Source organism: Cannabis sativa, chromosome 9, assembly GCF_029168945.1.
Source record: "Cannabis sativa cultivar Pink pepper isolate KNU-18-1 chromosome 9, ASM2916894v1, whole genome shotgun sequence".
In the NCBI taxonomy this organism is placed as follows: domain Eukaryota; kingdom Viridiplantae; phylum Streptophyta; class Magnoliopsida; order Rosales; family Cannabaceae; genus Cannabis; species Cannabis sativa.
Genome location: NC_083609.1, coordinates 9,277,440 through 9,292,487, shown reverse-complemented (window position 1 = coordinate 9,292,487; position 15,048 = coordinate 9,277,440). Strand labels below are relative to the sequence as shown.

At 30.2% G+C, this 15,048-nt stretch overlaps 1 protein-coding gene across 1 annotated transcript; it reads right to left on the bottom strand.

Moving 5' to 3' along the window:
- Positions 1-1,462: 1,462 nt before the first annotated feature.
- LOC115722089 (probable aspartic proteinase GIP2) lies at positions 1,463-3,229 on the bottom strand. The gene has a single exon (XM_030651210.2). It carries the CDS (start codon positions 3,150-3,152, stop codon positions 1,818-1,820), a length of 1,335 nt encoding a protein of 444 aa, XP_030507070.2. The 5' UTR covers positions 3,153-3,229; the 3' UTR covers positions 1,463-1,817.
- Positions 3,230-15,048: the final 11,819 nt, after the last annotated feature.

Below are 15,048 nucleotides of genomic sequence, written 5' to 3'. Positions count from 1 at the left end.
GATATGGTCGGGATCGAGCGAAATATGATTTTCTACTATCATGACATAGTTACCTCTTACGCGTTAAAGCGCCAAAAGAGGCGTCCTTTAGATCAAAAGCGGCAAAATGCTTTGAAAGGAGAGGTTGACGAATTGTTAACTAACAATTTTATTAGAGAAGCATTTTATCCCACATGGATATCAAACCCTGTTCTCGTTCCTAAACCAAACGGGATGTGGAGAACCTACATAAACTTCTCTGACCTGAATAAAGCATGTCTGACAGATTTCTTTTTGTTACTAAGGATTGATCAGTTGGTTGATGCGATTGTAGGGCACGAGCTGATAACCTTTATGGATGCATATTCTGGACACAACTAGATAAAAATGCATATCCCAAATCAAGAATGTACACGCTTCATTACACTTATACAGTACTATATTTTTTCAACAGATTAATAACTACTACATTCTATGCTTTTGTTGTAGCTGTTACTACAAATTTTATTAAATGTTGATTAGGTTGAGTAAAATTAAACATGTCAATATATTAGCAGTCTAACTCATTTTTATTTTTAAAAAATTATTAAATGCTCTTAAATTAAATAACAATAGGTCTTGAAAGATAGAAAAAAATAATAGAAATATGTTATTATTAATTTATTAGAATTAAATAATTATTTTTTTTTTCAATTTTGAAATTATTTAACAATTATTTTTATTGAAAGTGTACAATTAATCAATTGACATATGTTAGTTTAGTCAAATTTAATAAAATTTATTGAAATTGATATTAAAAGTTGCAAGAAAAACATAAAATTAATATTTAATTTATTGAAAAAATATAACATATAGTATATTTAATCAGTCAAATAAAATATATAATATATAAGTGTATAAAATTAAAAATATAAAATATTTTATTTAGGGCTTTTTAGCATAAATTTTTCAAAGTAGATCTAGTGATTATATAGAAATATTCTGATACATGCAAAATGACAAATTAACCAAAAAAACAAAACGAAAAGATATATAATAAGTACAAATCTTAAACAACATGTGTATATGACAATGAGTATTACGAGTACTTATTTATATATTAGTGAATTATTTTATACATCATTTTATAATTTTTTTTTTTTAATTTATAGTTTTTATGTTGTTTTAGTGTTTATTACAAAAATCTGCTACTTTTAGTGATAATATTTTAGTCACAATATAAATTTTTAGTCATAACAAAAAATTACTTATGACTAAAACATAGTATTACAAGTTGTCACTAATTTAGTTTTAGTCACAATATTTATTGTGACTAAAAATACATTTAGTCACAACATATTGTAATTTTTGTGGCTAATACTTTTAGACACGACTTTTTAGTCACAACACAATAATGATAATTTATAATTATCCACAATCTTTTTTATCTTTAGTCACAAATTTTATTGTGACTAAAAGTAAAAAAATTTGTAGCGATGGTTCCGATAATTTTTATATAAACTGTTAAATAGATTTTGATTACAATTTAAGTTACTTAGCCGTTCTGCCATTAATTACTATGTGAGTTGCTGTTTAGATTTCTGTAAAAATATATAAAAAAAAAATCTTTTAAAAGTAAAAAAATGAAAAACTTATATACATTGTGTATATATGGAAAGATAAACAAGAGATCAAGAAAGAGTAGATAGAAACCAAAAGACACTAATTATTTAAATACTTTTAATTAACCAGACACAGGAAGTTACAGCAGCCGATCGAAGCACACTATCACCATGCATAAAAAAATGAAACTCATATTAATGAGGTCGATCGATCGATAATCTACATAATTAGCTGTTCTAGTATGCACTAGAATTAAAGTTGAAATTAGAACAAGTTGTTTGCCTAAACAAAAGAGAGGAGCTGAAACCAAGCCTTGAAGCACCCAAATCAAACAAAAGAAAATTGTTCTCAATTTGATGCCCTCCAATCACAACAGCAGTTGGGGTGGACTTAATACCCCAATCAACAAAGTTAAGTGGACCACCATCAACGAATCCAAGGCACAACACATCATTACCAACACTTACCATGGAATTGTCTCCAAATATTGACCACAATTTATCATTACTCAATACCAAATCTATCTGAGGCACAGCAGGCCCAACTCGGGTGCTGCCTATGTGTTTTGCATCAAAACACGCTCCGAAAGGTGCAACAGCCTTAACCCTAGGAACCTTAGGGCCAAGAGCTTTCACAAATGCATTAACTAAGGCTTTGTATATTGAAGTTTCCAATGTTGTGAATGGATCAACAGTGCTTATCTTAGTTCCGCCATGACCGCCTTCGTTGTCGAAGGTTAGTAGCGTAGCGTTGAACTTCAAGGGATTTCCGCCAACCTTGATGGACTTGACTCCGATGAAATATTCGGCTGATGGATTTCCTTCAAAACTTGTTACAAGGCTTCTAGGGTTTTGGATAAGCGGTGTGTAAGTTAAGGACTTAGGGTCAGATACGTCAATACCAGGAAGCAACACATAAGGCTCCTTTCCAAAGAAAACGACACCATTAGAATTAGGGGACAAGCAAACACCAAACTTTCTTGGGAAGCTGAAAGCCGAGGCGAGCAAAGAAGGAAGCGCAACTTTGTTCCGGCCCAGGCCAGCAATTCCGACAGCCCCTTTTGAGAGGCCTTCCAAGAGAGAGTTGGGAGCACAAGAGAAGAGTAGATTAGGTACTGAAACTTGTTTACCGCTATTGAATCCGTTTGTGGATTGGACATATAATATGTCTTGGAATAAATCACCGCTTGTTCCGACTGATGAGATAGGGTTATTGGGCATCACACTACAAATGCCTACGTCTGATGGATCATTATCACTAATAGTACAAGCCCCTGATAAGCTTAGAGCGCATTGGGGTGAGCCACAGGGGACAGGCTTTTTGGTTGAGGATTTATAGCCCTTTTCACAGTCAACCCATAGGAACTCGCCCCCAACATCTAGGACAACTTTGGCTTGAACTGGAGGTGTTCTTTGGGTTATTTGAGTTATGTATTGGCGAGTAGTGGTGTCTTTTGTAACGCGTAGGACAAGAGCTTTGGGGAATGGTGTTGTTTTGGCTGTGGAGAGATGAGAAGTAAGGGCGGAAAAGAGAAAGAAGAAGAGGAGTGTGAAAGTGATTGAGGAAGCCATTTTAGATGGTTTAGTAGTCTTGTTAATGGATTGGATTGTGCGAATAAGTCATTGTTATTTATAGCAGTTGAGCCATGAAATAGTAGTTGGTGGAGTGGAGTAGTGCCGTTTATAATTTTCTTATCCAAGTGGGGAGTTTTATATTATAGGGTGATTCAACAATGCACTCGCCCCCTTAACAGAGATGTACTGATGCACCCGTTACTTATTTCGGCATTCAAAAGAAATTTTTAGTCTAATTTTTACATATTCATGTACGTTATACCTATTTAAGATATCCTACAAAATTTTAATGAATTCGGAATAATTTACAATATAGAAAATAATCTTCAAACAGTCTATTTTACACGCGTATAAAATAAATTAATAGTCACGCGTGCAACACACTGTTTGAATGCAATTTTCGGCGTGTACGTTAAACTTTTTCGAATTTCTTAAAATTTTACAGGATGTCTTAAATAAGTATATTTTACATGACCATGAGAAAAAAAATTGACTAAAAAATTATTTTGGATACTAAAATAGATAGAGATGTATCAGTGTTTTCCTTTTAAGGGAATGTATTATAAAATTTTCCTATATTATATAATACTAATTTTATTCATATACTTAAATGGTTTAATATTTAGGATGATAAAAAAACATAGTAACATATGCAGCACATAGATCCACTCCCGGAGACAAGAAAGATTAAAATATATATGCTTAGGATAAAACATAGATGCTTGCTTGCATGTGCTGTTAATGAGTGTTAAGCATACTGGCTAATCATAAATATTGAAGCCTTTTAAATTAATGTTTATATATAATTAAGTCCTAATTTTTTTGACACACTTTACTATGTACTGACTCAACCACGAGGAGCTAATGTGCTTAAAACATCAAGTGGGAATTATATATATAAATAACGAAAGAGAGAGATAGATAGTATGTACGTCGTAATTACGCACAACAAAACAAACACAACTACGTCAACACAATTCTACATTTTATGTAGGCTAATTAGTAATTTTTTTTCCGAACTTTGACATGTATTAAATCATGTTCCTTGAACTTTTTAGCCGTTAAAAATTCCTCCTAAACTATTAAGATTGTTAAATTTAAGGATTTTTGTCTAATTTAAGTAAAAAAATTCTAACATAGATAAAAGTTTAGGAGGCATGATTTAATACATATCAAAGTTTGAGAGACATGATTTGGTAGATATCAAAGTTTGGAGAGCATAGTTTAGTACATATTAAACAATCAATGAAACAGTAAAATTGAATAAAATTAGACAAAAGTCCTTAAATATAACAATCTCAATACTTTAAGGGGAATTTTTAACGGCAAAAAAAAATTCAGGGGGCATAATTTGGTATATGTGAAAGTTCAGAAGGAAAAATTACTAATTAGCCTTCTATATATATATATGTCTTTGTGTTAGAATTCTGGATTAAGGTGCATGGTGTTTTTTATGAAAGTATTTTTAGGGCTCAAACTCTAAATTAAGGTGGACTAAATTTGCGCTTAGGATCCACTTATTTTAGCGATTCAAATAATAAAAAAAAAATATCTTTTAAAAATATACATATTTTTTAATAATTTTTAAAAACATTATTTATCTTCATAATAAAAGTCTATTTTTTTTTTCTATAGTGTATTTCAACTCGGAGCCGTTAACCTTGCTTATTTTAAATTCTCAAAATGCTCTTGTACTCAATGCATTTATCCCATAAAATATCTTTATTCATGAAATTATCCAAATTAATGGATCAAGTATATTTATTCCATGTCACATAAGTTTTATTCTCAACAGAGATATTAGAGGAAATTATAGAATTTATACTCTTTTTATATTGTCCTCTTTTATTTTATTTTTTAAAAAAACTATCATTTTTACATCTTTTTTTAAATACTGTACCAATTTTTCTCCTGTCACTTTAAGATACTCTCCATGTGACTCCCTTATCACTACAAGAAATGTCACTTTTGCTAGCATATTTTTGTGCTAGCAAAAGTTAGTATTGCGTTGGTAAAATAGAATTTACTTGTGATGTGTTGGCAAAATGGGGTTGGCAAATCAATGTTGGTATTATAACTTTTTCCAGCATAAAATGAAAAGTGCTGACAAAAATGACTTTTCCTAAAAGTTAGATTTTAGCCACTGCAAATGTACGCTGGTAAAACTTTGACCTCTTTGCCAGCGCAGTTTGCGAAATGCGCTGGTAAAAGTTACTTAGACTAGTGCAGTAGCGAACTGTGCTGATAAAAGTAACATTTCTTGTAGTGTATGTTAAGGTATTTTGGGTGCACTACATATAAAAGGAAGTATATTTCAATTAAATATAAATTAGAGGTAGATTTAGTTAATTGATAAATAAAAAAGGTATTTTTCAATTTACCTCCAAATATTAGTGAAATGTTATTCCTTTGAGTTTCTACCCATTAAGGTTAGGTTATTTGGTCATCCACACCAAGATTTCCATTAAACCTTAATTTCCTATATATCCCTTCCACAACTTAGGATAAATTGTTTATCAAATTTCACATATTTAATAATTAAAATAATGGTTGCACAACATTTTTATCCTGTCTACAAGTTATTAAATATTTACAAAAAGGTTGGATGTTGCAATGCCTACAATTTACATAGGTTTTTTCCACGAAACTGAAAGCACTTGTGGGTATAACTCCCTCATTTCTTCCTCGCATTTCCATGTGGCTTCAACCACTACAAGAAAAATAGGCTATATAACGAGGACAAATTTCGTCGGTGAATGGTGTTTTCTTTTATCAGTGATAACTATCAATAGTGACATGCATCAACAAAAAATCATTGGTGATAACTCGTCTCCAGAAGTAAATATCAATGCCAACATTTAAAGTCGTTACTAAAAATAAACATCAGTAACGATAATATTATCATTGATAATATGCTATTATTTTATTTTATTTTTAAACGGTGGGCTATCATTGATGATTTAGTCGTTATTGATTATACTATTAAACTATCAATGATGATTATAAGTCTAAATGTGTTCAGTTTTAGAAAAAATATAATTATAAATTAATTTTCTATATATAAAAATTAATTTGTATTAAATATTTATTTTCTTCTATTATATATTAATATACAAAATATTTAAATTAAAAATCAAACATAATAACAAACTAAAAATTTTCATATCAAATATTGAAAGTCAAACATAACAATATCGTTAAATTAAGATTACTTAGTAAAAGTCAATATCCATAAAAGGTAAATAAATATAAAACCTAGAATTCATATAACGTAAATAAAAATACTGAAGGAAATTTGTAGTGGCGTCATCATCATCACTAGCATCTCTCAGAATTTTTTGTTGAGGAATCCGACATTTATGGGTAGTATGGCGGCATCTACGAGCTTGTCATTATCTGAGATGTTTGATGCCCATGTGCCGTCGACATTGTTTAATATGTCTTCTACCCATGTGGTGTCAACAACTTCTGCAATGTGCACTGCCCATATTACTACCCTTGTCATGTCGACATCATCTAAAAAGTCTGCGACATCTATGATATGTTTTATGTCGGCATCATTTGTGGTATCCGTGACTGTGACACCTGAGATGTTTGAGGGGATTGCATGATCATCATCTTCATCATTACTCTCGAACTATTTGGCGATTGTAACATCATTTGCATGAATGAATGGAGCATCTGATATTGTTGAAATTGAGCCATCTGTTCAGGGGTTAAAGGTGCAAACGAAGGGACATGAGGATGTTGTAGCAGTTGATGAAACAAAAAAGGAGTCTGCTGCAACTGCTAATGTTGAAAAACCCATTGGCTAAAAATATAGATCAGATCAATCTTCAGGCATATGAGAACGAGATGGTAATGGGTACGTTGGAGCTGCATCAGCCATCTTAACATCCACTTTTGCATGTTTTTCAGGTAAAAGTTTTTAAGAGAATATCTGAACTTGTCTTTCCAACTAACCTATTGTTTGTTAAGATTCTCATGATGTATCTAAATCTCATCAATTGGTGCAGAATCAAAAGCACTAGAATGACTGTCATAATTAGTCTTCATTTGTTCCTATTTTAAGAATAAGTTAGAAACCAATAAGCTTACAATTATTTGAATATATATATGTAAAAGTAATTAATTAATATAATCTTACCCAGTCATTTGTGGCATATTCGCTGATAAAGGTGTTTGTGCCACTAGTGCAACATTGAACTTTAGAGGCTGTTATTTTTGCTAGAAATTAAATAAAAAGACGACATAGGGTTGTTAATTTGCTGAAGGGTTGTAAACCTCTTATGGCGTTAGTTTTTTGGAAATAACTGATGTCATAGGAACATGATAATAATGACATGTGTGTCCTTATGCCGTTGATTATTTCCAAATAACCCATGACATATGGGGTTTATAATCCTCCCTAGCCCTTCGTCTTCCTCATTCGATTGACTAACCCAAAAGCCCTCAAACCAGAGAAATTCCAAACTCTCTCTGCCAACCACCACGTTAATCACCTCCCATTTCACTATTTTTTTACCGTTTCAACTCATTTTTTAAAATCTTCTATTTTTCATACCCAAAACTATTTACCTAAAAAGATCACATTTTAGGGGTATTACCGGCAGTATTATTACTGGCAGAAAATACCCGCCTCTATTAATAGGGTATTACCGGCGGAATAGGCATTCCAATAGTAATAACTATTAAATATATAAATAAATAATATTTTATTTTAAATATATTAATACCGGCGGATTGGTATTAATACCGGCAGAATCCTGCCTCTAAAAAAGAGGGCGGTAAAATACCGCCCAAACGTTTATTAAAGGCAGATTAATGTCCTGCCGGTATTAATTGTGATTTTGATCGTTGAACATTAATACCGGTGAGTCCTGCATGTATTAAACTCACTCTGCCCCTTCTCCATTTTCAAACTCCGTTCTCCGGCCATTCACTTCCCCCAGCACCGCCTCTTGCATTAGTGCACCGCTAGGTAATGCTATTGGTTTTTTTTTTTTTTTTTTTTTTTTTTTTTTACATATTGTGATTTTTTTCTTAATATTTATTTTTTTCTCCCTCTTTGAAGTTTGAGATAAAAAATCGGTGGGGAAAAAAATCTCAGTAAAACGCCAGTCGGAGTATCACTGTCGGGAGTCTAAAAATTTACAAGTCAGTTCTTACAATATTTGTGTATATATGTTTTCATAAAAAATATTTTTTTTTTCATTTTATATGTAAATATATGATATATATGTATTATAAATATATATATATATATATTATATTGATATAGAGATTTAGGATTTATAGTTTGGTATAATTTTAACTGTTAATTTGTGTATTTCTTTTAAAATATATATGTTTTTAAATAATATATTAATTTATAATACATGTATATAATTTATAGTTTATTTAATTTTGTTAGAAATAATATTGTTATGCTATTAACTTAATAGTAATATTAACTTTATATTAATTAAAAAAATCTGTAATTATTTTTTTAATTAATATAGTGTTAAAATGAACATAAAAATATATTAATAGAAAAATTAATTAAAATCAAAATATAATGAAAAAAATATGTAAATAAAATTATATATTATGTTCATTTATATAAAAAAATATAAATGCGATCTCTCTTAATGAAATAAAACTAAAAATAAAATAAATTTCTATGAATAATCAAAAAGTAATTTTTTAATAATTAAAATAAGTTAATATTTGAAATAATAAAATATGTTTCTTGAATAAAAAAATATAATATAACAAAAATATAAGCAATAATTAAAAAATTAAATATAAAAAATAAAGTTAATTATTTAATAATATAGTAGCTTATATATAAATAAATAATTAATATTAAAATTAATAATGTTATTTTTGTAATAATAAAATTCAATAGAAAAACTTATAGGTAATATATAATTACTTGACATTGGCACTAAACCAAGTTTGCATGTCAATGAAGAGGACCGCAACATGGACGACGAAGATGCTTCTGAAGAATCTGACGATGAAATTTTAGTTGACTTTTGTGAAGATAATGTGAATGATAATTTAATTAATAATGATAGTGATATGCATAATTAATTTTCAAACACTTTATTTTGTAATACATACAATTATTAAGTTCAAGTTAATATTTTTTATTTCAAGTTAACTTTATTAATTTTAAATTATTGTTACTTTACTAATAAATAAAATATATTTTAAAAAAACACTACTACAAAAAGTATAATTTTTCGTCAATTTTTAAGTGTCATTTAAAGAATTTACGTCGGTTTTTTAAACCGACGTATATACCGTAGTCGCAAATAGTTTTTATTAGCGTCATTTTTAAAATGACGCAAAAAACAATTTTCTACATTTACAAACCGACGCAAAATATTTACTTTTTATTTTATCTTCTGCGTCGGTTTAGAAATGACGCTAAATTGTTTATGGCATTTTAAAACTGCCACAGAAAACTTATTATGTCAGTTTAAAAATATCATATCTATTACGAAATTTTTTTATTTTTTTTTACCTATTGCGTCGCTTATAAAATGACACAAATATAAGTAAGAGAAAATTGCAATTTTTTCATGCAATTTTCCTCATATGCATTATCAAATTTTATAATTTTATATAAATACATAATACAAAATAAGTTAAAATAACATTTGTAAAACTTACATAAAGTTAGTAATCGATTCTATTAACTAATCACACAATACCAAAATTGTTATAATCGATCATAATACTTAAATTCGTACGTAAACTAAATATAAACTAATTACATATGCAAAAGATAACAATAATCATAAAACTTGTTACTCATGTATTATAATAGAAGTAGTAACCTTTAATCTATAATTTGAAAATATAGAAAACTTAAGAATTCTTTGTACACATAAAATAAGACACTATACTACTTACAACTTTTCAGCAAGCAAGTGAAAAGAACGAACAAATGTATCCTGGTGCGAGGGAAGGTTTTCATGTTCTTAAGTTTTTAAACTTTGCATTTATTTCCCAATAGTTTGAATTCTCTTCAATCATGCTGGAAGCTTCTCTCTTCCCTAGTCCCCTCTTTTCCAAAACAAAACCTGCAACAAATACCAAAATAGATAAGTGGGGATATTTTTAAGGGTAAGAAATGTCTCCATATATAGCCTTGAAAATAAAGTTCACTAAATTAAATGAATTGTTTTTTTAAGGCCTTACCATTTCATTTAGTAGAAAAGTCTCCCCTTTTCCACTCACTATTGGTCCAACAAGTGATTCAAATAATATAAATTCAAAATTGTTTTCTTACGGCTGCAATAAGAATATGTAACAACAACATTAGCATTCTATAGTTATTATTGTGGGACTATAGGACAAAATTAGTTTTGTCTTTATTTTATGTGTATAAAAAAATTAGTTTTTTAAATACATAATTAAAGAAAATGTTATCAAAAGATGAGAATTGGCTTATCAAACAGTATACCAACACAACAACAAACAGGCAGAAAAAATATGGTAACTTATTGTAGAGGAAACACATCTTTTTGGCCTAAGAATTCAAATTGTAAAATGCTTGACTCTAATTACTCAAGTGATCACAAGACATTCCTAAATAAATAATTCTCTACTTTGCATTACCTTGATTTTGTGAATTCTCCCTTAGACTACAAATGAACATAAGGTGTGTTAAGTACATCATTAGAACAAAAACTATAATACTAGTATCAATGACTTCATGTTGTGAAGAAAGAAACAAACCTCAATTTTTTCAAAAAAGCAACTTAATGAATACCTATAGGGTTAGCACATATCATGAAGTTCCTTTAGTACAAATTAGAAAACACAAAAACTTAGCTGAAAAATAAATTGGTAAATAGACAAAAGACTAAACTTAGCTGAAAACACATATCATGAAGTAATGTCAGTTGATGTATCAACTTATCATGGTGGAGACGGGGGTGATACCGATTCACCAGACCTTCGTATCGACATGTCAGTCGGCTCCACCGCCAAGAAGAATTTCAGGGACGTGACCTTGCTACCAACCTTAATGTTGAACAAAGAAGGCGAGATGCAGGAAAACCATTACCACTAAAACTTGATGACGTGACAGGCAAAGTGGTTAGTACGGAGAACCAAGCTTTTGTACGTCAAATGGGTATTGAGGTCACAATTACGTTGCCAGGATACTACTTGAATTTTAATGATGTACCTCAACACTTTAATGACCAAATTGTACAAAAAATAAAGGTAAAACACATTAACAAGTTTAATGTTGCAAATATTTAATTTCAATTAATACATAAATCTTTAACAAATACTATTTGTTTGTAGTATTTGTACGATATTGATGGCCATCCCAAGCCTGAAAGAGTGATACGAACTCTTTATCATGAGATGAAGAGAAGATGTTCTGAGAGAAAGAATATCAGGCACACGTGATTTCAGGAACATTATCCTGGGGATCCAAATGATTTGGCAAGTGTTATTGAAGTTGTGTACCTGATCACTGCACTACAAAGAGCTGGAAGCAAACCATTGACTTATTTTTGAGCCCAAAGTTTGTTACGCGATCAAATCAAAACAAGAAAAATAGAGGGGAAATGAAGTATTGTCCACGCAAGGCACAAAGTCGATGGCAGCGTCTCATAATGAATTTGTAAGTAAAATTATTAACTTTCTATTAGCAATTTCTTTTATTATTAATAACACAAACTAACCCTATTTTTGAACTGGAAGTCCCTGAAGACTACGCAATTCATACTTAGAAAAAAGGTCACCTTAGAAAAGGAACAGAAGACATTTGGATTAGCGAGACATGCAGAGAACTACATGTAAGTTTAAATTTTTTTTTAATAATATTTTTACAATGAATGCATGGTGGTATTATTGCGTTTCTAATATTTTATTTGATGAGGAGAAAATGCTTGAAGAGGTTGCTAGCATGACGGAAACAGAAAATAATTCCAGCGATGGATCTTCTAGGAAATACAAAGCAATATCAAGCTATGAAAAAAGTTTTTGGGAGTCGGTCAGACTATCAAAGAGGAGTGGGTTATAAATTGAAAGATAGCTCGGAAACAAGTTCTAGTACTCAAAGTTTAGCTCAATTACAAGGACCTACTCCATCCATTAGTCCGGAAGATATGAGAGTCTTCGCCGAGTTTATGTTAAAAATGTGTGATAAGATTTATTAGTCTGGCACCTCCAGTGACGCTTCTCTGCATGACCCACGGTTTGATAATTTTTTACAAAAAATTTTACGATCACAACCGCAAGGTAGTGCGTCCAGTTCAGCCCCCCTTCAAATGTCAGTGCCACAACAACAACCACGATCGCCTCAGATGTCTCATCTCTTTCAACAATAACAACAACAACAAAATTCTCCCAACATGTCTGCTGTCTCCTCACAATCGCCTCAGTTACATTACATGTTCGGGCATCCCTCAAAGTCTCCTCCCATATTTTTTCTGGATGTCGCAGGAGGATCTCAGACACAACAATCTATGGTTGGCCATTTTGGAGGCTCATCCTAACAACAATACCCTATGTATGGTCAATTTGGGTCATCCCAACACCAACATGTGTATGGTCAATTTGGGCCATTGTTGCAGCAACAACCTGTGTATGGTCAAATGGGAGGATCTCCACAACAGCCTATGTACGGTCAGATTTTTAGTGCGCAGAGTCAGCAACAACAGCAACCTACTTTGGTTCGCCCGCAGACTCGACAATTTGTGGAGATCTTACCTACAGTGTAGACTGGACAACCTTATTACCCTACCCCACCAGCTCTTCAATCTCGTGATAATCCCGACGGTTCAAGACTTAGCTCGAATGCAGATGAATTTCTAGAATTTACTGATTTGAACAATGGTAATTAGGTTTTTTAATTATGTCACTTTTTATGTTTTAAAGTTTATTTGAAGACAATTTTCTAATTTTATTTAAGATAATAGTTTATATTGTAATGGACAAATTAATATTAATATTTGATTTCTTAATAATAATGTTTGATTTCTAATTAATAATTATTATACATATAATTATAATTAATTTTATTACATAAATATTAAAAATAATAATTTTTTATATATAAAAAATATTAATACCGGCGGAACACTAAATGTGGTCCGCCGGTATTAATGTGTCTGTGTGTAAAAGTGCAGACACTAATGCCGGCGGACCCCACTGCTATTAATCCGTCGGTATTAATATTATTACCGGCGGAAGTCCATTTTGGCTGCTAATAGTCATTAATAGCGACCAATTAATAGCGCGACAGATAATTACCGGCAGATTCCGCCGATATTACTTATTTCCGGCAGTTTTGATAATTAATACCGGCGGATGTCTCCGCCGGTACTATAGAAAATTCTTGTAGTGTTTTAAGTGTAAAATGAAGGTAGAGATAGTGATTGTGGTAGTTACACCTCTTGCCACCGATTTCAGTAGAGAAAACGTTGAATCTCAACGTTCATTAAAGTATAAATCTAATTTCTACTAATTTTAATGATGTACATTATTTTTATTTTTATTTTTATTTTGTAAGTTTTGCAAGTTTTTCTATATTATTAAGATTGTGTTATTGTGGTTGTACGCGGTGGCTAAATTTTGGCCAGTATTGGTAGTTAGATTGCGGTAATAAGGTAAAAATTTAAACTTTAATAGTATATATGTATGTATTTTGTATTGTATTGAATATGTATTACGTTTATGTATTGTGAATGAGAATGTTATATAAGAGAGTATTGTATGTATTATATATATATATATTGAATATTTTAAACTAACATTTTTATTAAATATTGTGAGTGAGAATGAGATAAGAGAGTATTAAAATAAAAGTTTAAAAATTAATTTTTAAAAAATTAGTTTAGAAATAAAAGTCCAGAAATTAATTCTATTTTTTTTTATTTTGAATAAATCAGCCATTTATATTGCTCACTAATAACAAATTACTCTCCTTTACAAATATTCTCAAACCAATTTCGATATATATATCCCCCACCTTTTCAATATCATGGGCTATATATTCTATTTACAACCATCTTTTTAACTATTTTGACAAAATTTAACACAATGGGCACTTCATGATACCAAAGACACATACTCTTTGTTTTCCACACTGAGTAAACACAAGCATTAAAAATCAAAGTATAAATCTCTTTAATTCCGGTAACTTCACCTGAGATGACAACCAGAATCAATCAAGAAATGAGCTGTTTCGAATTCATTAAAAAAATGTAGAAAAACTACTACAAAATTAAAATTCAACCAGAAATTCAATTTAATTTGCATAAAACTAATATCCTGACTTCAATTTTTAAATCCATAAAAAGCATATCTCAAAAAGTTGATGTGGAGTTCACAAACAATCCAACTCAAGTATAATCTAAAAAAAATTACATCAATACTATAGTAAAATATTTATCCAAGTGTATTTTCGTTGTTTTTTAATTTCTAATGGTAAATTTGTTCATATTAAATCATAAAGAGACATGTAGATAGAGTTACGTACGTGAAAACATTGTTCTGATTTTTAATATTTCACAACAGTTGCATAAACATTTTGCTAATAGTTTTTTCGTCTGATTGAAACCTCCGTCGGATGCAACCTTCGGCCAACCATCGAGCAACCACCCAAAAATTTTTATCTTATTGAAACCTTCATCTGATGCAACCTTCGGCCAACCACCCTGCAACCATCGTCTGATTGAAACCTTCATCTAATATAACCACTGCGCAACCACGCAGCAACCACCCTGTAACTATTGTTTGATTATATAAGTGATATTTTGGTAATTAAAATAATATATATAAATATCTGTATATTTATAAAATAAAATACAGATATAAATAAAAAAATAATAATAAGTAAACATTTAAAATATCTATTACTAATTAATATATATAG

Bases quoted from the DNA above. Each gene is read 5' to 3' on its own strand.
- LOC115722089 (XM_030651210.2), bottom strand. From the start codon at position 3,152: ATGGCTTCCTCAATCACTTTCACACTCCTCTTCTTCTTTCTCTTTTCC.